Genomic DNA, 22,949 nt, shown 5'->3' with positions numbered 1-22,949 from the left:
TACTACTAAACAAAGTGCACTCAGCAGCCCAACTTGGAAATGCATTCACAGAGGTCTTCTCCATGGTTATGATTTCAAATAGTACAGGTTTTCTGAAGAGCTGAACTCTGCTTTTAAAGCTAGGTAGATTGGATTTCTCTCTGAAAGTTTATAGGAAATTAGTGTCCATAAATAAAAGGGAAAAGAATACTGTTTCTTTACTAGAAAACTAGCAATTGAAGATGTTGATTGACAGTGATTCAGAAGCTCTGAGCTGCTTTGGCTTTTCTTCCTTGGTCCTTCCATTATCTAGCAAATGAAACACACAATAAGAACACAAGACAGAAAACAAAGTATTGGAGTGGGGCAGGAGAGGGAAGCTTTCTGTTAAATGTAAAGAACTATACAACCTTCAGCCTAAGAGAAAAAGAGAGAAGGAAGTATTGACACTTTCTTTTGAGCTAACTATAACAAACTGAATGGCAAATACTGAAAGAAGATAAAGCTTGAGAGCTCCTCTGTAGCAATAAACCCTTGAGAAAAATTAGTTTTTCAACGTGTATCTTTAATATTATACAGCAATACCTACCATGTTTTGATGTTTTAAAAGTGGAAAAAATCATTTCAGCAGTGTAGGTACTTCTTAAATCTTGGGCCTTGTATTCACACCAGGACTGAAATCCTATCCTGTTCCTGTCTTTAAGTAGTGCTTTTTTTTTTTTTTTTCTTTTTCTCCAATTTGGGCAAGTTACTTAACCTCCTCAAGTTTCACTTTCTTCAGTTATAAAATTATTAAAATGATTCATATGACATTGTGTTGTGAAGAAAAATGAAATCAAGTGCTTACTATAGTACTTGGTACATGATACATTATTATTACTATTTTTAGCAAGTTTACTGTGAATGTACAACTTTCCTTTTGTAGTCTAAGTCTTGAGAGAACTTTAGCACAATTTTCAAACCAAGTTTGACCTTCTTTGACCTCTCACATTTCACAACCTGTAAAATTTCCCTATTTTGACCAAGTTCACTGTTGTGACACCTAGCACCTATCAGTGATTCAGAGCAACTACTAGAATCACAGTTTTGTAATACAAGTCCAGCAGCATCATTACTATGGGGAAGGCATTTTCAGCACTGGAGATATTAAAAGAACAACAAAATCAAAGGAAAAAAAGGTTGTGCTGAAAATCATTTTATTGAGAAGGTAGACTCAATTGCTTTCTTTTTCCAAGTTCTAACTTTGATGATATATTCAATCAGTCTGGCACAACACCTACTGAACACCCAACTTTGTGCACCACCTGTGTTCTTAATGCTCATTTCAGGTTGTTTTCAACAGTCTACTTGATAGGAACTGTTCACTAATTCCTGGATCATTTAAGTGTGTCAGTCTTGGGAACACACACAATAGAGAGAATCCTGCAATTGACCTTAGCATTAGTCCTGATCTCTAATGCTCCAAGAAGCTTTGCAAAGAAAGTAAACACTGAATAAACAGAAAAATAAGGTGATAAAGTCCATTGCTTTATTTTAAAAAAAAATGCTAAATGAATGTATATTGTTTACATAAATAAGACTGAAAGTATGAATTATATTAGAGACTTTTTATTCAACAATCATTCTTTAACTTACTGAATTTTACACTAGATTTGACCATTCATAAGTAAATCAGTATACAGTCCTAAATAGCTCCTTGTCAAAACTGAGCTGTAGTCTCTTACTTTTATTTTCCTCTTGAATTCTATTTTCCCTGAACTCATGCAACTTCTATTAATGCCAACAAAATTAATAAACAGAGAATAGACTCCCACAGTGTTTGGCAGTTAAGTGCAATTTTAACAGTAACATTTTTATCTTAACTTTAATAACTGGAATGTAATTTTTTTTTTAATGAGAGTTACTTTGGGGCTATACTTGAATCCTAATTCTCACTTCCTGTTAACTTCTAGTCAAATGTTCCTGTCAAATGTTTGATACATGTAATTAAAATATTCAAGATTTTAAAGCAATCATTCCTAGGGGAGATATTTTCTCTTCTTTTGCCTCTTCTAAAGGAACTGTATGTGTCAAATTCACTGCCAATTGAGCATCACTTATGTATTCTAATATCCTAAGCTCAATTTATTTTTTAATTTTCCCTTACATTTTTTATCACCTGCCATGCCATACTGTAACTTAACATATCCTAATGAGTTCACAGTGCTTGCTGGCGCATGAATGAAGTTCCTAATTAAAATGAAGTCACTATATGAATATATTTCTAATAGTAAATTCTGTCCTTCATCATTAAAAGTGGTAGTTTTGGGCACCAAGGTTACTTTCTTTCTTGTAGCATAATGAACTCTTTTCTTAGCCTTTACCTTTTATCCAGAAGAGTATGCAGTTTTGTGATCCAATTAAACTTCTCATGACCTCATCCTTTCAAGAAGATATCTGACATGTTCACAAATGGAAACTTATTAAAATGTAACATTTGAACACTTGGCCAAAGCCAAAATGTTCAGATAGGTAGATACATTTCTTAAATTAATTCATTGGCTGAAATGTAGGTAAAGGCCAAGAAAGTAGAAAGAAGGTAAAAAATTTGTTATGGATCATCTAGTTTCCAAAATTGATAATTTAGGTTTCAAACGGCTGGTTGTAACTTCTTGTGCAGTTCTTGATGGCTGCTGCTGATTTCCCCCCAAACAATAAAAACAGAAGAATCATCAATAAGATCTGTTCCCAAGATATATCTCCAAGAAATATCCAGAAACATATTTGTCCAGTATCTTCCAGATCAAATCTGCAAACTAACAATATGAAGCATATTCATTCTTTCATTCATACAATAAACAATTATTGAGATACAGTGGCAGGGTAAGAATAATTAAGGATGATAAAACTGGTACAATAATAATTATTATATCATAGGGTTATTGTGAGGTTTAAATGGGTTAGATCTTGTAAGACTTTTATAAATACTAGCTGCTATAATAACTATTTTTACTAAAGCACTGATATTATTTTAACTTTTTTATTGTTTTGCTTTGCATTTGAGAAGGGGGATAGGAAAGTGAAAGGGAAGATGGAGGCAGTATGGGATAGGAGGGAAGAATAAAGGAAGGATAAAAGGGGGAGAGATAGTGAGAGCGAGTGACGTACTAAGCTAGAGAGAAAGAGACAGAGACAGGGACGGAAAGAGTGTTTGAGATCAGGCTGCTTCAAGGTTTTTTACAAGATATTCCTGTAAAACTATTACTTAGCTAGTTTTACCTGGACAAGCAAGAAAAGAAATAGAGAGGTAGACAGTCTTGGGACAATGTGAATTCTCTGCTTTTTGGTTTGAGGTCTTTTTGTTGTTGTTTTCTGTTTCATTGCTAATTAACACAATGCACTTATCAAACATACCAAATAATCCTTTCACTCAATTTTATTTTTTTTAAGATGGAATTTACTCCCTCAATACTCTACTTAGCACCTTGATAGAGAATTTCACTCTCCTTTGGTAAGGTCAGTCTGATGTTTCTGGAGCTATTTATTTTATAATAGCTAATTTTCATAATTGGTTATAGTTCTGAAAAAGTAGGTTTTTGGAAGATATTTCATTTGGAGCATAAGTATGGTGGACTGCAGCTGGGTCCAGAGGAACTTTTCAGGGAGAAAATAAGCAGGAAGGTACATCTCAGAAAACCTCCTTCGTTTTTTTTCTTTTTCAGTTCTTCTAAATATTGCAACTGCTTTCCCATGGAACAGAGCATCCTCTTGACTATTTTTATTTATTAAACCTTATCAATTTCAAAGTGAGATATTAGCATTATTGACCGAGGTATATCTACTCAATGCCAAAATGAGATTAAAAATGAGAAAAAATAGGGTTTTTCTGATTATGTTGAAAAGTCATAGCACTGAAAATTTATAACTTCTTTGGAATCTCTTCATAGACATATTACAGATTAAGCAGATTAAAAGTAGGCTTGACAATGAAATCAGAAAAACATAGTTCTAAAATTTCTAAAGATTTAAAAACATTGAAACAAAATAATTTAATTGGAAGCCTTTTAAAAGTTGCATGTGGAGACCCATCATGTAAGTGGTTTTTCAAAGATCATGTAAGGGTCCGTGTATCACCAAGGTGTGGGAGTGGGAGTGTAAAATATATTCTTCCACTCCCACATGCAGGGACAGTTCTAGTACACAGGACATAGCAAACTTGTAGAGTGGTACGGGGTAGGTGAAAAGTTTTCAAAGATAATTCTTATCCATACTTCTTTCCCCTTCCTAGTTTGAGAACTAAGATCATGAAGATCATACATTTTGAAGTGAAGTACAGATGGGTGGAATCCCTGTACAACTGCACAAGTTGTGTAACCTGGCTCAAGCCAGTTTAATTTGATTAGCCTTATTTTCTTCAGGTATAAAATGGCAAGCGCAATACCTACTCCAGAAGGATGTGAACATAAACAATGACGATTAGTTTTTAGCTAACATTTTTGAGTGTTTACCATGTGCCAGTCACCGAGCTCAAAGCACCTTACATATATACATTTACAATCACATGAGCTAATGCATATTAAAATACCTAGTAGCATACCTGGCATATGGTAAGCACTAAGTTGTTAATTTGTTTTCCTTTCAAGTGCTATCCAAATAGCTATTACAAATACATACAAATATAAATAAAGCTAAGTAGACAAAGAAGCTGCCTTTAGTGAGCACGTATACTAGTGGTTAGACAGACCTGTAAAATGAATAAAGACAACACCAGGTAGTAAGTGTTATTATATTGATAAACATAAACATCAGAGAGAGCAAAGAGGAGGAAATAACCACACAATGTACTCCAGTGTACCACTTCTGTCTTTCCTTCTTCTGCCTTCTCTATTTCCTCATTTTTTTCCAGTCTCTCCTCTATTATCTCAACAAATGTTCAAAATTATGAGTGAATTCAACTTTATTGTGGAAGATGAGGGAACATTCAATTTCCATTCCTCTTCTTTCCCATAGCAAGCTCTTTTTTCAAAGCTGCTATAAATTGGCATAAGCAAGATAATGGTTTAGTTCTTTTTGTCTTTTTTAAGTTTAGTATTTGTATTGCTCTGTACTATATTGTGGGTGAAAGCTATACCAGGAGATTGTGTATTTGAGGTGACATAAGTCTTGCTTTATGATGTAGAAAATCTCTTTTAATGAATGGAATTAGTATCTACCATGAATGCTATAAAGAAACTTGTCAACAAATGAAAACAACCAAAAAAGCTGCAAAAAAATAAAAACCCAGGCAAATCTATGTTTACACTAGTGATCTATGACTCTAGTATTAAATGCTTCTTTTTAGGCACCTTATACAGTTTTCCTTTTATCTACATGTTTAGAGGAAGCCTGATGTCAAGCAGCATTACACAGTTGTCCTTCACAGAAGTATTTCTTACATCACATACAGCATGAATAAAGATGAGAAAGAAAGATTCTAAGATTTAACACCTAAAATGTCCTAGATACTTGATTAAATGTGATCTCATACAATATTATGTTTAAACTTCCCAACTACTCTTAAAATTTTGGTGTGTAAGCCAATGAATAAGACAATTTATATTCTCAATACTCCATTCTTTTCTTTCCTTGTCATCCATCATTTTATTCTAGAGAAAAGAAAATCCTGAGAACTCTACCCTAGGCAGGATTGACTTTCTTTCCCACGATGCTATCTGCCTTGATGGAAGCAGACAAAGCAGAGTACTCCGGTTCTGTTTGTTTGTTTGTTTGCTCCCTTGACTCTCTGTAGACCATACTAGTTGCCTGCTTTCTGTTTTCATATTCCTCATCGCTTCACCCATATCACCACGGACAGAGTTCTCAGTGCAACTTAGGTATCTTTCTAGAAGTGTAGTTTTCAAACTTTAGCTGAAGTATCATTTTTAGCATGCAAAAGTATTACCTGGGGAGCTTGTTAAAAATTCAGGTCTCTGGAAATCATCCCCAGAGATTCTAATTCATTTGATATGGGGTAGAATCATGGAATCTAAAAATTTTGCAAGAACTGCTGGCTATTTTACTGCAGGAGGTCCTTAGCCCTTGGAGAAACATGATTCTAGGCTGTGGGTAATCCTCTCCTCAGCCACATTATTATCACTTCTGGCTAATGGGACATTTGTGTAGGTTCTTTGATGGCTTCAGCACCAGGCTACCAGTCTTTCTCTCCTCAAAATGCCCTACCATTATTCTCAGGGAATTTGACATCAATTTTGATGAGCCTTCTAATACTCTAGTCTGAAAATTCTTCAAATCCCTCTTGATCACAATCTTTAAAAGTTATATTTCAGATTTTGGCACCATTTTGAATTGTTCTAGCATTTTACATTTTTATTTTTGAAAACATCCTCTTGACATAAAAACACTTTATCCTAACTTTCTCACTTCTTAACTTTGAATAAACTATTTGTTACTCCCACTTGGTAATAAAGTCTTCAGTCTTTCAAACTGCCCTTATTTACCCAATCAATCATGATAATAGAAACCTCCAGTTATTCAATGTCTACTGTGCGTTAGGCCCTGTACTCAGCATTTGACATCATTTTTCAAATGTCCTGTAAGGTCATTATTATTAACCTCATTTTACAGATGAAAATGAGCCTCAGGGAGATTAAGTAATATACCCAAAGATACATTGCTTGTAAATAAAAGAAACGGGATTTAAAACTATGTTTGCAAAATCCTTATGCTGACTGACACAGCTTTCTTACTCAGCTTAGGTAAAATGGTCAAGACATTAAGTTTTCTTGCTACCAGTAGACTTTCCATGGAATTCATCCATTCTTGCCTATATATCTTTACTCAACTATGCCTTTTATCTGGAATGCTTTACAAAGCCAATGAATAAATCAAGACAACAAACCTTCTTTTTTTGTATTTGAAAGCCATCTTGTTTTTTCTTCCACTTAGCACTTGTCATAGGCTGTCTTCTGTGAGTTATTTATATACGCCTTTCCCTTCAACCAGATTGTGAAACTCTGGGAGCAAGAATCAGCATGTAGTAGGAAGCTGGGGAGACCTTGCTAAAATTCACAGTTCCAGTGCTTACTGACCATATGACCTTGACAAGATCCAACGTCTGTGCTCCTTACTTTATTATCCACCAGGAGTAATATTATCTATCACACAGGGCCATGGTGAGGATTAAATAATGGTTTATATTTGATGTGTCTGGAATAACACCCTGAATATAGCTGGCACAATAAATCCAGCTACAGTAGGACCTGCAGAAACAGCTGCTTGTTGTTGATGTGGTAAGAGAAAAAAGTACATTTCAAGCTTAATCCTTAAAAGGATATGTCTGTTTAAATTAGCCTTGACATATTTGCATAATACTTCCCAAATTTAAAAAATAATAACAAATACATGAGATTTTAACTTTATAAAGTTGAGGAAAATCTCCAATTTAATCACATTTCATTCAGCATATTTATCTGTCAATAAGAGCTAGAGGGTTTATGATTAAGTTCTACATTCATAGCTCTTTTCCAACAAAATTAATATGCATGTATAAATCTATTATACCAAAGTGCCAGTCACATCTCTACAGGACTTTCAAATGTTTTTCCATAAGTGAGCATATGATAATACTTGCAAAAGTCATCCCAGTGTATCTCATCATGAGTGTCAAAGCTGAGTTAATCATTTTGGGCTAAATAACAGGGAAAATTAACTACTTCCCAAACCACAAATTGAACACTTATGAAGGCCTTATTAACCCACTGACAAATTTTATATAAACTATATTATACATGGGTAACTTTATTTGCCAGTTATGTGAGCTTTGTATGTTTACTATATCTGAAATTTCTTTTGAAAAATATGTCATGTGGTCATTGCTTTACACTTATTTTCCAAGTAAAATGGTTAGAGTTCTTTGTTATCAGTGCATTACATGAATAACACAGCTGTAAGTGAGCATGGCTAATTGGCCTTCGTGGAACTTTTCCTCAGTCAGGCAGCTAAATTAAATTGACTCCCCAAAATACATCGTTTCTCAATGCCAAGATTCAATTTCTCCAAAAGGTTGCTTGTGTATATAAGGGCTCTGTCCCTCTTTTCTGAACATTTTGTGTCTTACAAGGTTGTGACAATATGCCAGATTATTTTTATCTTGTTATCATGGAACAAAACCCACTGAAAGCCTGAAGCCAATATTACACATTGGTATATGATTGTTCAGGGGCAGAATGATACACAGTTTCATTAACGGACAGCGTTTCAATGTCAAGAGACCGAAGGGTTTGTTAAAATTGGAGTTCTCTAGTAGTCCAAAAAGAAAAATGTGGCCAATATTCTACCACCATTTGGGAAGAGAAGTCTTACTGTTTGTTGCTGGCATGGCTCACAAGAATGATCTAATTCTAGAGAAGATTATTCAGATCAGCAACAGTTTGTATTCAAAGGCTAACCTTTAGGTTCCTTTCTCTTTAAACTTTAGTGATGGGAACAGGCAAGGCATATTTTAAGGAGATAAGATATTTGCATTTTAGGGGCTATATGAACGGGCAGGAAGAGATAACCTTATATTCTAAGGTTAACATAGGCGGTTATATGGGTTGTGTTTTTAAACACAGATATAGCTAAAAACTAGATCAACAATGAAGACGCTTATACAGAGAAATAATAACTCTTGACAACTTTACCCAAATATATGCCTTAGTTCTGTAAGTTCTTTTTCTTTGATCCGCAGGTCATCTTCTAATCTTTCTATTACAATAACATAAGATTCACTGACTTTCTTCTTCCATTCATCTAGTAAAGAAAAACAAAAGGGATTGATTCATAGCTCTGCTTTGCAAAATGTAGACACAGATCATAACATACAAGTGATTAAAACTCTGTTTTTTACTCTGAATTATACAATACTTAATTTAAATTACTGATTGTGAGTTTAAAATGCAGATGTTTATATTTAAAATGCAATCATATTGAGTCGCAGTAATTAAGAACCCATTTGATATTGGATAATATATTTACATAGAAGAATATATTTGACTTATTTAATTTGATTTTCTTGCATTATAATTATAGCAATCTCTAGTTGCTAGACAAGAGTTTTTAGGTTTTAAATACTAGATACTTAAGATGTAATCCTAAAATCCCTATATTCAACAGTATTCCAAATTTTTTTCTATAACATTATACCTAGGAACTAGTAGAAGCAGAAAATTATAAGAAATTTTCTGTTTTTTTCTAAAGATCTTTCAGAGAAAAGTAATTTGAGTTCAGATAATCTTCTTAACACTTTCATATAATATGTTGTCTTATCCTCTTGTAAAAATCATCAGATACTCCAGTGAAATGTTAACTATATAGAACAACTATTGAACTATATTACATTTAAAGATGTAAGAATAATTACCAGTACAAGTTTGGGTTGGTCTGGATTTATAATTTCCCATTTGTTAGAAGATTCTTCTTTTCCCCAGTGCAGTTCCTCAGGTTGCAAGATTCCAAGTTCAAGTGCAGTGGCAGTCCAGTTGAAAAATACTTTGATAGTCTGGCTAAAAATAAGCTGACCGCCAAATGGAATGTCATACAACAATGACAAAGAACAAAATAGTTTGTGCTTTCCAGGGTGAAATCATGAAGGGAATTAATCAGTCTGTTTAAAAGAGCTGTATCAAAGATAAATAGTAAATGCTCCCATAAGATTATTTGCCTTCATCAATTGCCTTCATCAATTATCTACCCGTATATACCTTGATCGGCATTTCTTTAATCTAGAAAATGATTCAGTTACATCTGAGGTTCACAAAGAGCCATTAAAACTACCTAGATCTTTCAGGATCATTTTCTCCTAAGCCAAAGTAATGGCAGTTGGAAAAGAGTGACTGGTGATAGAATTTGTCTCTATAGTATATATATAATGGAAATCCACATCTTATGGCATGCTACTAATAGAAATGAATGTAAATTTGGCCTAGAGTAGAGCTATAAAATTATTTTTGTAGGAAGAAATTCTCAACATAGACCATGATTAATTTACACCACTTGTTGATTATATTGACCATAAGAGTCATAGATAAGAATATGACACTGAGTTCTACAAATAGCAATTCATAAAATAACAAGAACAATAACATCACAAATAATAAGATGGAATGCTTACACTGTGCCAGACACTAGTCTAAATGCTTTATATACATTTTGTCATTTATACCTCATACAATCCTGCAAGGTATATATTATTCTCAGGTTATAGATGAGAAAAATCCATTATTTGCTAGCAGGTGGAGGAATCTGGAATCAATTCTAAATCTATATGACTCTAAAGTCCAAGTTAGATATTATTATTGATGCCTCCCATAATTCCTCTTTAATTCACCTTCCATTTACTTCATGGGGGCATTTCTCTTTGTATGTGCATATTTCTATTGATATAAATGAACTCAGGGTAAGATGGAGAATAAATGGAAAACCCAGAAAGAAAAGTTATCTAATTTTTAACTACATATTTCTTTTGGATAATGTAATTATACCTAGAATATATACATTTCAATCTTGAAATTCATCTCCAGAGGCTATAGTTTCAATGTAATAGGTATGAATTTTATATTTATTATAGTTGAATGTTCAAACAACTGTTTCCTTTTGAAGCAAATGCTTAGACAAATTTATTATTCCCCACAACTTTTTCTCAGCAAAAGCAATTTAAGTTCCAGATGGATGGTCTTCATACTGATCAGATATAGTTGGAGAAGCAGGGATCTGGGGTTATGGACATCACTGTCCTCCCCTGGATATAACTTTCCTTATCCCTCCTCCTCAGTATATGCTGCCATGGCCATTGATGTCTGTTACACTGTGGTGGCCTTTGGTTACTTGATCCATGCACTCTGCATTTTCCTTGTTTGAAGGCCAGACATCTTCCGTTACACCAGCTTTCTCTCAGCACTTGTGTGACCCCCATCCCTTCAGGTCAGAAGGTCTTTGCTTTCCCCAGACATGCTGCCCTCAGGCAAATCAGCCTAGGCACCTGACTTCCTAAATGCTTGGTACTGGAGACCAAGCATTCAGTACAGTCCTAAAGACCAAACTGGATAGTCTTCTTTAAGAGGCTTGCAATCTCCCAGGGCTATACCTTGGGAAGTAATGCACAAGCTTCCTTCTCTCAGATTTCCATGGTTTTCATACCTTGAATCCAGAGGGATAGGGATGGGAGCCAGGGCTCTTGACCTTCTTGAGGACATCTAAATCTGTCTATTTTTGCCGATTTTCTTTCTTATTTCTCTCTTCACTACTTCCAATCTTATACCTGTGTGTGTGTGTGTGTGTGTATGTGTGTGTGTGTGTCTGTGTTTGTGTGTTGCCTCTACCAATGAAAGAAAAGCTAGTTCTTATATCATCTTACGTTGTCTTTCCAATTTCCTCTTTGGTACATAAATTTAATGCACTGATTTTTAGAACTTTTCCTTTTAATTTTTGAAAATATTTTTGTTCTCTCAGAAAGGCTGGCTCTTACAAATGAAAGCTTAGACTTTCAAAGCTACAATTTTTGCTGAGTCTGAAAATTCAATCAGCAACTCAATTGAATTTTTCTACACCCTGAGGCAATAAATTTTGCTAAAGAATGGTGAAAATGATAATCTCAATACCTAAAATATTAAATGTTATTGAATTTCCTACTTCCAAAGGAACACTATCTATTAGCCCTTTTATGACTGTGAGTCTAGATCATGGATTGAGGGCAATGGAGATGCCTTCAGGGCAGTGAAGAAAAGGCTGGAATAAGTAAATGATCCAGGATAACAATCCTGCTTTTCTTTCCTAAAGAATCCTGGAGGGCATCCACATGGAAGCAGAAAATATTTTCTCCGCTTCTCTGTACATTTCTGTAAAAATTCTTTTTACCATGAGTTGATAACATGCTCTAAATTGAATACTACTCTACCAGTTCTGAGATTTCCAGAAGTGCAGAATGTCATATATTATCAAAAACACAACCTAATTACAAAAATGGTCACCTTCTCAAACTTTAGTGAGAGTAGACACTATCTGAGGATAACTAATAGCATTCCTTTTTCTTTTACACTTGCTTGTGTTTTTGGTTTTTTTTTTTCAGTCAGAATGTCAGGGTAGATTTAGTAAATACCTTATTTCTTCAGCTATTCCTTTTTGACCAACCTTTGTGTTCTACTGAATTGCCTAAATCTAATGTTAATGCCTTCGTCTTTTCAACTGATTTATCAGAACACTTCAGCACATACATAGATATGTTCTAATACTCCTTCAATAAGCCTATGTACATTCTTTTTGAATTTCTTTATTTTTGGTTATATGATTTATTTATCCCAATCTACACTTGTGCATCTGCTATTTGTATTTTACACTAGTCTCTTCATAAATATTTAAAAGGATGTGTTTAAGATGAAAAATACAAATTTGACCTTGACACTTCTCCTACCTTTATGAGTCTAACAGAGAAATTATAAAGAACATGTATTCCATGAAATCAAACTGATACACTTAGAACAATTATTATCACATTTAGGATGGTGAATTCATTTACACCTAAAAGCTAGATCATTCTTCCACTGTATATGAGTTCTTGTGCCAAGCTTTAGGAAAGTTTAAATTTTTGATGTGTTGCATCTGGTTGACAAGCAATTAAAAGAATCATTGCTTTAAACACAGTAAACCAGGATCCCCACTCTTACCAGTAATTAGAATTACTAATTGGTATATATTTAGGTTTTTTTCCTTCTTTTAGTAAACATTAAATTACTCATATTGAAACAAAGTTATCTAAAAGAAAAATTGAGCACTAAGATGTCTATACCTATTCAATTAAAATCATTCTTTAATTTCTTTCTAAACAATATATTTTTGCATTAGACAAGCATAATTTGTAAGATTCTTATTTGTCAAACAAATTTCCTTTCTTTTCCACTAGAGTATCTAAATTTATGGTATGTTGGATGGAACTGTAAATCACCATTATTAATCTGAACATTGTTGAGGTAATATTCAGATTAATTCTCAAAAATGAATAGGACTTGTTATATAATATTGAAAGTAACTAATATATAATAATGAAAGTAAATGTGAAAAAATCAATATCATAGTAATTTAAACAGGTGTTCTCAATATCTCTAACTGTAAGAGTATATTAAAGAAAGAAAAAATATTACTCTTTTTGTTTCCAATATACTACAACTGAAAATGAAAAGATTTTAATCTTTCTTGTGCCTTCCTTTGTTGCTGGGTGAACATGAAGTAAAGTTTATTAAAGAATCTAAATTAAACAGTAATATCTCTGTCATTGCCTAAAACTTTCTTTCCCAAATTGATAGGATTTCTTTCAATTGTCAGCTTAGCTCTTTATTCATTGATTGATTCATTATTCATTCAATAAGCACACACTGTACCAAGCACTCCAAAGAGCTCATGGGGCCAGGGACAGACATGTAAATAGACAATTGTAATAAAGCATCTGTATTATGATAGAGACATACATGACTCGTAATGAGAAGATACATTTAATAAAGCCTACCTTTCAATTGGAAAATATTTCTTTGAGGCACTGAAACCAACAGAACAATCTAAACTTCATGACTCAGGCCACTTCCATTCCTTCTTCATCCTTCTTTCCCCCCTCCTAAGAGTCAGCTGGCCTGCTAAGGAAATAACATTGTGTTGTAATTATAGTTTAATTAATAACTAATTATTGTCTTTGGGCAAATACCTTATTTCCATGTCTTGAGGTTTGTCGTTTAAAAACAAAGGAAAAAAAGGTGGAGAAGGGAAAAAAATTAGTTCTACTTAATTTTTTCTTTTTACTTATCAATTAGCCACTTGTGGCTGTTCCTCAAAGTGAAAACTAATTTGATGTAGGTAGGACAAATTACTTAAAGTTTCAAAAATGGATCTGTATAACATGTGGTTGTTAGAGGGCTTGCTGAGTGATTCTGTATGAACAGTTCTTTGCTTAGTCCCTCCAAGCAGAAACGATCTCGGTAAGTAGTCTGTGTAAGCATAGTTATCATTATTTTTGTTACATCTCCTCCTATGTCTTCTTAGTGGAAGAATAGTGATAATGGTTATCATGCTATACACTTTCATGTCCCCCATCTTCCCATTTGATATCATGTCAATGTCAGAAATGGCATCAGCCTTTGGCATGTACTCAAAAGTTCCTGACTTCCCTTCAGTTTACATTGTCCAGCTCAGTATACCACCAATCAGAACTGACAATGACTGAATAGTAAAATGTATTCTATCCATGTTATACTATAATTGTGGAACTGAGTTGGCTCCCTTCACAGCTGAAATTTTATAACATATAATCTTGAATGTCCTGAATATAAATTAAAAGGAGTGCTATGGTTAAATTAGTGTAAAGTTGTTGGGGGTACAAAAAAGTCAATTTTTACCCACAGCTTCATTAACAGATCAATACTTTTGGTTGGGTGAAGGTATTTGGTTGGGACAGTTTATAGGTCCACACAATATCTGATTTCTTCTTGCAGGGGCTATTGTCTCTGAAGCCAGTTATTAGGGGATTTGTTATAGCAAGTAATGTTTCAGAATATCCTTAATACCAGGCAGACTTTTGATAATAAACCCAAGTGCTTCCAATTTTATATAGTCAATGTATGCCCTAATATATTTACATCTAATTTTATTGGCATCCAAATAATATATCCTTCCCGTTCTGAATTCAAGTTTAATAATCTAAGTACATATAAAAAATTTATGTTTTCAATTAGAATTTGTGAACAAGTTACATATGTTTTCGTCACAATTTTACCCCCTTCTTTAACATGGATTATCAAGAGTAGACTATAATTGTTGTGAACTTCAAGACAATTTGTTTTAATGTAAAGCCATATTTAGAAGTTAACACTGCATTTGAAGTGTGTATTGTACTTTCCCAGTTTGGTAACCTGGAGAGTGATTGCCTTTACTATTCCTGCCCGTGTCTCCCATGAAAAGTAGTATTCCTACTTCAGGACTCAGTTTAGGTGTCAGCACCTTGGAGGGGTGTTTACAACTTCATAAACTATTTATGCCACCTTCTTCTTGCTGTATCTAGACTCTGCTTTGTCTCTGGAGCCCATAACTGTGGCCACTTGAGCTTCATACTAATGTGGGGAAGGAAGATGTGAATTAGTAGATTTATCTCAGTCTAAAAACTTTTAAAAATTATCAACCATACTAGTGATGCTTTCTCTGAATTACAGAGTGGTAGAAACTGTTAGAAGCACCTCCATCCTGCCCGAGGATCCCCACTCTTACCATAATACAAACCTTACTTTTTAAGATCACAATCTCCCCTGAGATCTAAAGCAAATAATGCAAATTGGGTGTCTCACATGGCTAGGTATGTTAAGCCATGGTGGAATATACTAGACTTAAATTCCAAGCCTTAATTCTAATTGTTTAAGTTGGCTTACTATGTAATAACATTTCCTAATTGTTGCCCAGAGTTTTCTGAGTTGAGGTCTAGGTCTGATTACACAAACAGTTAACTTAAAATTGTCCCCATATTTTCCTTCTTCATATGTGCAGCCATGGAAAAAATGATGGAGGCTTTGGTGAAGGGCTATGAAGGATTTGGAACTTGTGAGGGCTTAGGTATATCAGAGTGAGAGATGAATGCTTGTCATCAATTGGGGTTTAACAAATTAATTCTATGGTCATCTTTCTGAAACTTTCACTTCTCATAATGCTGAAAGGCATCCATTTCATTTAGCTACATAATGGTTAACTTATTAACTAATCACAATAGTTATCTATGGATCCTCTAAACACCACATTTCCTCTCTTTGAACTATTCCATAATTCTCATTTTTTCTATTGAATCTGGACATGTACTAATTCACAAAATCATCTTAAGATGATCTATCAGGGCAGCATCCTTTGACGTTATTAAGGATGGTTGTTATACTTGTTCCTTTTTGATGGTCAAACATATTTATATTTGGCAAGTATGCACTACAATTATATATGTGTGTGCATACAGATTATATATACATAAATATGCATACATTATATACATATACAGTGTGTGTATATATATATATATATTTATACTTTTTACAAGAGCAACAATAAAACAAACTGACATTGTAAAGTCCTACTCTGAGTTAAGCCTATATGAGGGCAACACTTACTTCTATTAAAGCACCCATTATGGAAGATAGAATTAATGCATTCATCTCTCCTGTTAGGCTGTGAGCGACTTAAGAGCAGAAATTATGTCTTACTCATTTTTGCATTCCCAACAGCCTAGCACAGTGCCTGATGGATATAGATATAAATTTAATTGTTTTGGATTGAATTGAACTGAACTAAACTGAATTAAACTGAATTGGATTGAACCAGTTGAACTGAGTAGAATCAATCCCTTCAGTAAGGGAAATATTACTGAATCTTTCCCTTCTCAGTTCTGGAACAGAGGTAAAGTGAATACAGATGAAGCCATCATCAATTCTGTAGACAAAATACTGCAGCATTTTGAAATTCCATGCAAAGATAAATAATTTTTAATCCCTTTATTTTCCTCATCTTCCCTTTAAAAATTTATCTATATCTTAAGAGGTTTTTGCATTACTTGGAGTTACTAGCATTAATCACTTATACAAGATATATGATGCTCCAGCAATAGTTTACAAATCAGACTTCAGGGAGATTTTTTAAACACTACAATTACCAGGACCTATTCATGATCAACTAAATCAGAATCCATTGGGGTTAGGCCCTTGAATTAGAAAAAATCAAAACTCCAAAAGTGATTTGGACACAGCTTGCCCATAAAATAAGTATACAGCAGGGTCCTTGCCTATATATATGCCTGCTGAATATAAGCTAATTTTACATGCCTGCTGAATATAACCTAATTTTATATTCAAAAGTATCACTTACCCTACAAAGTAGCTTTTGATGAGTGTCAATGAATGATGCAAAAAAACCAAAACCAAAACAAAACAAAACAAAACCGCATGTTATATAATTTAAGAAGAGGAAAGGACTGGCTAAAGAAAGCTTTTTGAACATAGCATTACTTAAATAGGTCTTACTTCTTGAGGGATTTTAAAAATCTTGGAACAGAAATAACTAAGCTTGAGCATATGATAAATTGAGAGCTTGGACACAATTTAAATCATTATATCGTTAGAGAGTTCAGAGAAATTATTAAGATGACGTTCATTAAAATCCCTATTATTGCTCTATACAGTAAAACAAACTAAACAAAACTGATGGGATCAAAGTAATTTAAACTTAATTTTGATTTTTTTGAGACTAAACAATTGATGAGATTAAGTTGGGCAAAGTCATAAATATCACATAACAGTACATAAAGTGGTAGCAATGGTGGAAAATAGGAACAGGAATGATAATAAGAGTTTCAAAAGGAAAAAATAGTCAAACCAGGAGGGCTTAGAAAAATAAGAAAACCTTAATTATCAGAGGAGAGAAACACCTGGGGAGTAGCATAAGCCAGTGTCTATCAGTGAGAGGACTATGCAAACTGCATATGAATTCCTGGTACATTACGGCAAGAAACATTGAGGAAACTGAGTGGTGTAAAGAGAGACATCATTTCATAGAGAGGATAATAAAAATTTTGCTTGTTGTAAGTCTCTTGAGATTACATTTGAAATGTAGTGTTCAATGCTGGACACCTACCTCATTATCATGAAAGAAAGAACAATCAAAGAAAGAAAACTTTTCTTGGAAATGCAGAAATGGGTTATGAAATATATTGGTTCTGGCTAAAGACAGTAATTGTACATATTCTCTAAATGCTCCTTTAACAATTCTATTAAATTTTCCTAGATATCATAATTGAATGGGCTGCACATTTTTATCCATTTAGAAGGTGTTTTGTTTTAAATTTAAGTTTGCAAAAGGCTTTCCAGTAAGTTCTATCAAACCATTACAAACTTACATTGCCCAGTGGCCTTTGGTGTTCATATATCTTAACTTATGGCTTAATGCAGATCACAGGGAGTTAATGGTAAGCTAGGAACCAATCTAAAACACTGTCCAATTTTTATACTTTGCTCTACGTTGAGCTTTCTGCTTAACTAGAAGATTTTATTCTATTTTGACTCACTGGAAAACTTTGAAGATGGTTTCATTGCTTTTGCTAATATCTGATTATGGGCTATAAAATATGTATTTATGTAAGTATTTTGGTTATTACTGATGTTATTTTTCTACTGTGTAGCTTTCTACTATGTATCTTACTACAGAAACACATTCTTTCTGCTCTTTAAATCAGACTGATATAATAACATTATATGTGGTATCATTTATATATTAATAAAAGTCACCTGCATACTGAATTTTTAGTTCAGCACAGATGATGATAAAATCTTACAAAGACAAAAGGTAGCTCTTCATGCCTAAACAAAAACATTCCCCAGAAATATGTGTTTAAAGAGAATATAAATACAGGATTAAACACTAAAGTGTTGAGATCAATCAGCTTTTTTTTTTTTTCAGGTTCAAAGTAAATAAGCCTCTGTGAAATATTATATTATGTTAACCTGCTTGTGAACTTTCTTTTTCCCTGCTTTTTCTTGGTTCAGTTCTACACATTTCAGCATGTACTACTTATGGTTAAGCAAACTTATCACATGAATCACCACTTTCCCTTAATTTATAGTTTTACTAGGAAGTGATCTGTGGGGATACACTGGATTTTTTTTTTTAATTCCCCATTTCTTACTGTTCAACAGAGTCTAGTGTCAACTTTGTCACTTGGTAGTCAAATACTAGAACGATTACCCTCACCCATCACACACACTACTACTAGTACTAGTACTACTATTACTACTACTACTACCACCACTGCTACAACTACATCACTTCCTCCCTTCTTCTCTGAAAAAGACTATCAATCTTATTTTTGGTCAGCATTTTAATTTCTAATAAGGTACCTAGACATTTTTATAAAAGACCCTAAGTTAACCTAAAGTGTAGACATTTCCCCAAGCCACTCATTCTCACACATTACACTTCAGACTGGGCCTCTTTTAGACCCTCCTATGACCAGGCACTCTTTCCTCCCAATCTTCACAAACACTGTTCTCACTGCTAATATACATTCCCTTGCTCATTCTCCCTCCTCCTACCCGCCACAAGAACAATCAAAGAAATAGAAACAGGCCAATCTTATTCTCCTCTTAGGTCTCAGTATAAATGTCACTTCCCCTGAGAGGCCTTTCCTGATCATGTAGTTTTGTTAGTCCCTTATCCTGGAAGCTCCCATAACATCCTGTAGTTTGCTTACTGTAGCTCTAATCACAAGTTACTGCAATGGCTTTTTTTCCCCTGTCTTATCATTTGCTAGACTGGAAAACCCTGAGAGCAAGGAAAAATAGCCCTAGTGTGTAGCAAAGGCCCTGACACATAGTTAACATTCAATATACGTTTGATAATTTGAAGTCAGAGAGGGCATAACAGTGGTCTATATTATTTATCTGTTTGAAACTATAATCTTATTTTTGAAGGAACTATGTAGATTCATTTCCTACTACAAAGCACATACATTGAACATGGCTTTTGTCTGCTTAGGCATTCCCTGACTTCCTCTGTAAAACAGTTAGTTTATCATCTCTATAACAGGCATTATGCTAGGTGCTGGGCTGTCTACCTCATTATATGGTTTCTTTAATATGGACTAAAAGGGATGAGGTTCTAGATGTTTACCTTATCCCATTTTTCCTTTTTATCCCTTCCTAAATTTAGCATTTCCATGATCATTACAGTCCATGACCATGACATCCATTACAAAAATATACTATCTACTGGTGCCATCCCCTCCACTAATATACCATGCCCTCTACTATTAAAAATATACCATCACTAGGGAAAATATTGAATAATAAGTCAATTAAAGAATTATAATTTATGCTTCATATAAATGAGAATAGATGACTGATTTTTAAATTCTAAACAAAATATAAAATAATCACAAAAATAATGAAGAAATAAAAATAATAACAGTATTTACAGACTATTTTAGAGAAAAGCTTGAACTAAGAAATATAAATGGAAAATGGAGGATGTTTTTGCCTTGAGGAATTTGCTAAAAACACACATTTGGTCTTAGGTTCCAAATAATCAGAGGGTGGCCCAGGGCTCCCACATGTTGGAAATTCTTAGAGGGGATTTTTGATATATTTAGCTGGAACTCCCCCCAAAATATGCCTTCAGATTAAGGATCAACTAGAAGTACATCTGTCATACTATACTCCAGACCAAAAGAATTGTGGAAAGGCTGCTTTGGCATTGAGCAAAACAGGATAAATTAAAAAGAAAGTAAAATAAGGTCCCTGAGAAATTATGGCCCTAAATGCACTCAGTATGGATATGTCCTGTGGATGTGCACAGCCTGGTGGGCTAGAGAACCTCAGCTGAACATAGTTTAAGATTGTTACCAATTGGTAACGCCTCTCCAGTCTCCTGACAGAAGCAAATGCAAAGCCCCAGGAGCAGGGTGCATTCATCTTGGGCCATGGGGAATTTGTACAGATACTTTACCAAGGACAATGAGCAGCAAACAAAATTAATCTGACATACAGGAAAGCATGGCAACGTGAGCTGAAAAACAAGAATCAGAAGCAGATCCCCACTGACTTCAGCTAGTGGAATTATCAAATACAGTTTATAAAACAACTGTGCTTGCTTACCATATTTAAAGGAAAAAAGAAAGGGTAAGCACAAGAGAGATGACAATGATAAACATATCTCTAGAGAAGAGGAAACTCTAAAAAGGGAAAAGCAGACTTCAATGAAAAGGAAATCCTATGAAGTAAAAAAAAAATAAAAATCAGAAATTTTTCATCTCATTTTTTCCCAAATATTGTCAAGAAACCAACTAAATTATGTTTTCATTTTAAATTCACATCTGGAATTTCAAACCGAAAAGAAAAAAATATACACCCTCTAAAAAATATTGATCAACTTAATAAAAAATGGTTAACAATTTTATTGTGTTATACATTTGAATTTCTAGAGCCCCAAATTATTTTTAAAAGATCTTTGTAAAGTTTAACTCTCTCCTTTACCTAATGTTAGCCATTATTGCTGAAACTCTCTTATTTCAGATTCCTGATATTTCAAAGACCACTGGGAAGTAACTATATTTATTTTGTTCTTAGTAATTCTTAAACACACATGGACTCAAAGCTCAACCCAAAATATGGTAAGCACTGGACACCTGCTTTTCCTTGATTCCTGTCTGAAACAAAATTATTAGGAGTCCCTGCTATGATGATGGTGTATTCTGGGCACTTCTTGGAATAAATAATGTACAGGAATCATTCAAATGCATATTCAGTGGGAAGCCATCTGGCTCCGTGTGAATTTATGAATATTTTAGCTTGCTCAGCTAGTCAAAAGTAAAATCTGGCACTTGGGATTATCATGTAGATTTGTGACATATATTATAAAAAATTTGCTTCTATAAATCAATGATTGACATATCTACTAAAGCATAGTTTCTTTCTTTCATCATTGATTGAGTCCACTTAAACTATGTATAATATGGTATGCTTAGTTTTGAAGTCATCATAATGCAACTTGAATTACAACATGCAATGCTTTATTAAAATAGTTGCATATAAAAAGAGAATCTCGGCATTGGGTTGGACTTTATAGGTTACTGTAGGGGACACTGTGACGTGGCACCCACATTTTTTCTTCAATGAGGGCTTATTACCTTATTACTTTAGCTACCAGGAGTGCTGTCAATAGATACGTTTCAGCTGTCAGCCCCATTCACAGACTGCCTCAGCCACAGAGAGCTATCTTGCCCAAGATACTCCTTCCCAAGATGGCCATATCCAGTGATGATTGATTTGTGCTATAAATTGTGGCCACTCTGGTCCAACTCAGGACAGCACTAAAGTGCCATTATGGCACCAGAACTCCTCATGAGATTAGCCAATCAAGACTGTCATTGGGCCTGCATCACAGCTTGACTTCTCCCTTCTTCTCAATCCTGCTTCTGTTCCCTTCCTTGAACAATTATTAGTCTCAAGAGCACTTATTAAGAAATGTACAGCACTCTAAACTCCATTTCAGACCCTGCTTTCCAGGACACTCAACCAGCAGCCATTATCTAATCCTACCTCTTACCTAAAACAAGTACTTCTTGGGAAAACTCTTGTGTAAATTGTCTCCCAATCACTTTGCTTCAATACTTCTGGCATTAGGAAGCTTAGTACCTCATAAGACAATTCACTCTATTATTGAGCAAAGTTATTTCTGATATTGTATAAACACTTTCTTCCTTGTAACATCTGAAACAATATGAAACCAACTTCATCATCCTACTGATTTAATCATTAATGAATTAAATGGCATTCTTATGAATGCTCACAATTTATAGGAGAATTACATTTTTAACATCTTTGAGAATTATACTTTCATAATTACAAATATAGGTTTAAGAGTTGATAGCACACAGATGATATGAGAATGAATGATATCCCAAAGGAGTAAATGTGGGTAGAGAAACCTAAACACAAAGACCTGTGACCTTCCAGTGATATGAGGTAAGAATGATGATGAGGAACAAGTTAAGGAGACTTCAAAAGAGGGATGAATGAGTTAGGAAAATAACGAGTAGTGTGGGGTTCCTTGAAGCCAAATGAGGAATGCATTTCAAAGAAGGAGTGATTACTTGAGACAAATGCTGCTGAACTGGATTGAAGATGAGAACTAGATAGAATACTGAATTGTTTTTCTTCCAGTTTTATTGAGACATAATGGACCTACATCACTGTATAACTTTAAGGTGGACAGCATAATGATTTGACTTAAATATATGATGAAATGATGATTACAGTAAGTTTAGTAAACATCCATCATTTCATATAGATACAAAAAAAACGGGAAAAGTATTCTTCCTTCTGATGAGAGCTCAGTATTTACTATCTTAAAACTTTCATATATAACATATAGAGTGTTAATTATATTATTCATGTGGT

At 33.9% G+C, this 22,949-nt stretch overlaps 1 protein-coding gene across 1 annotated transcript in view; it reads right to left on the bottom strand.

Moving 5' to 3' along the window:
- TNNI3K (TNNI3 interacting kinase) overlaps positions 1-9,471 on the bottom strand; it is a 299,704-nt gene extending 290,233 nt beyond the window's left edge. The window contains exons 1-2 of the mRNA XM_068540108.1: positions 9,359-9,471; positions 8,640-8,748 (exon numbers count right to left, since the gene is read on the bottom strand). Coding sequence (XP_068396209.1) covers positions 8,640-8,748; positions 9,359-9,398 — 149 coding nt within the window. The 5' untranslated portion in view covers positions 9,399-9,471. The remainder of the gene's footprint in view (positions 1-8,639; positions 8,749-9,358) is intronic.
- Positions 9,472-22,949: the final 13,478 nt, after the last annotated feature.

Source organism: Eschrichtius robustus, chromosome 3 (assembly GCF_028021215.1).
Source record: "Eschrichtius robustus isolate mEscRob2 chromosome 3, mEscRob2.pri, whole genome shotgun sequence".
Taxonomy (NCBI): domain Eukaryota; kingdom Metazoa; phylum Chordata; class Mammalia; order Artiodactyla; family Eschrichtiidae; genus Eschrichtius; species Eschrichtius robustus.
This window is presented reverse-complemented; position numbering and strand designations above follow the sequence as displayed.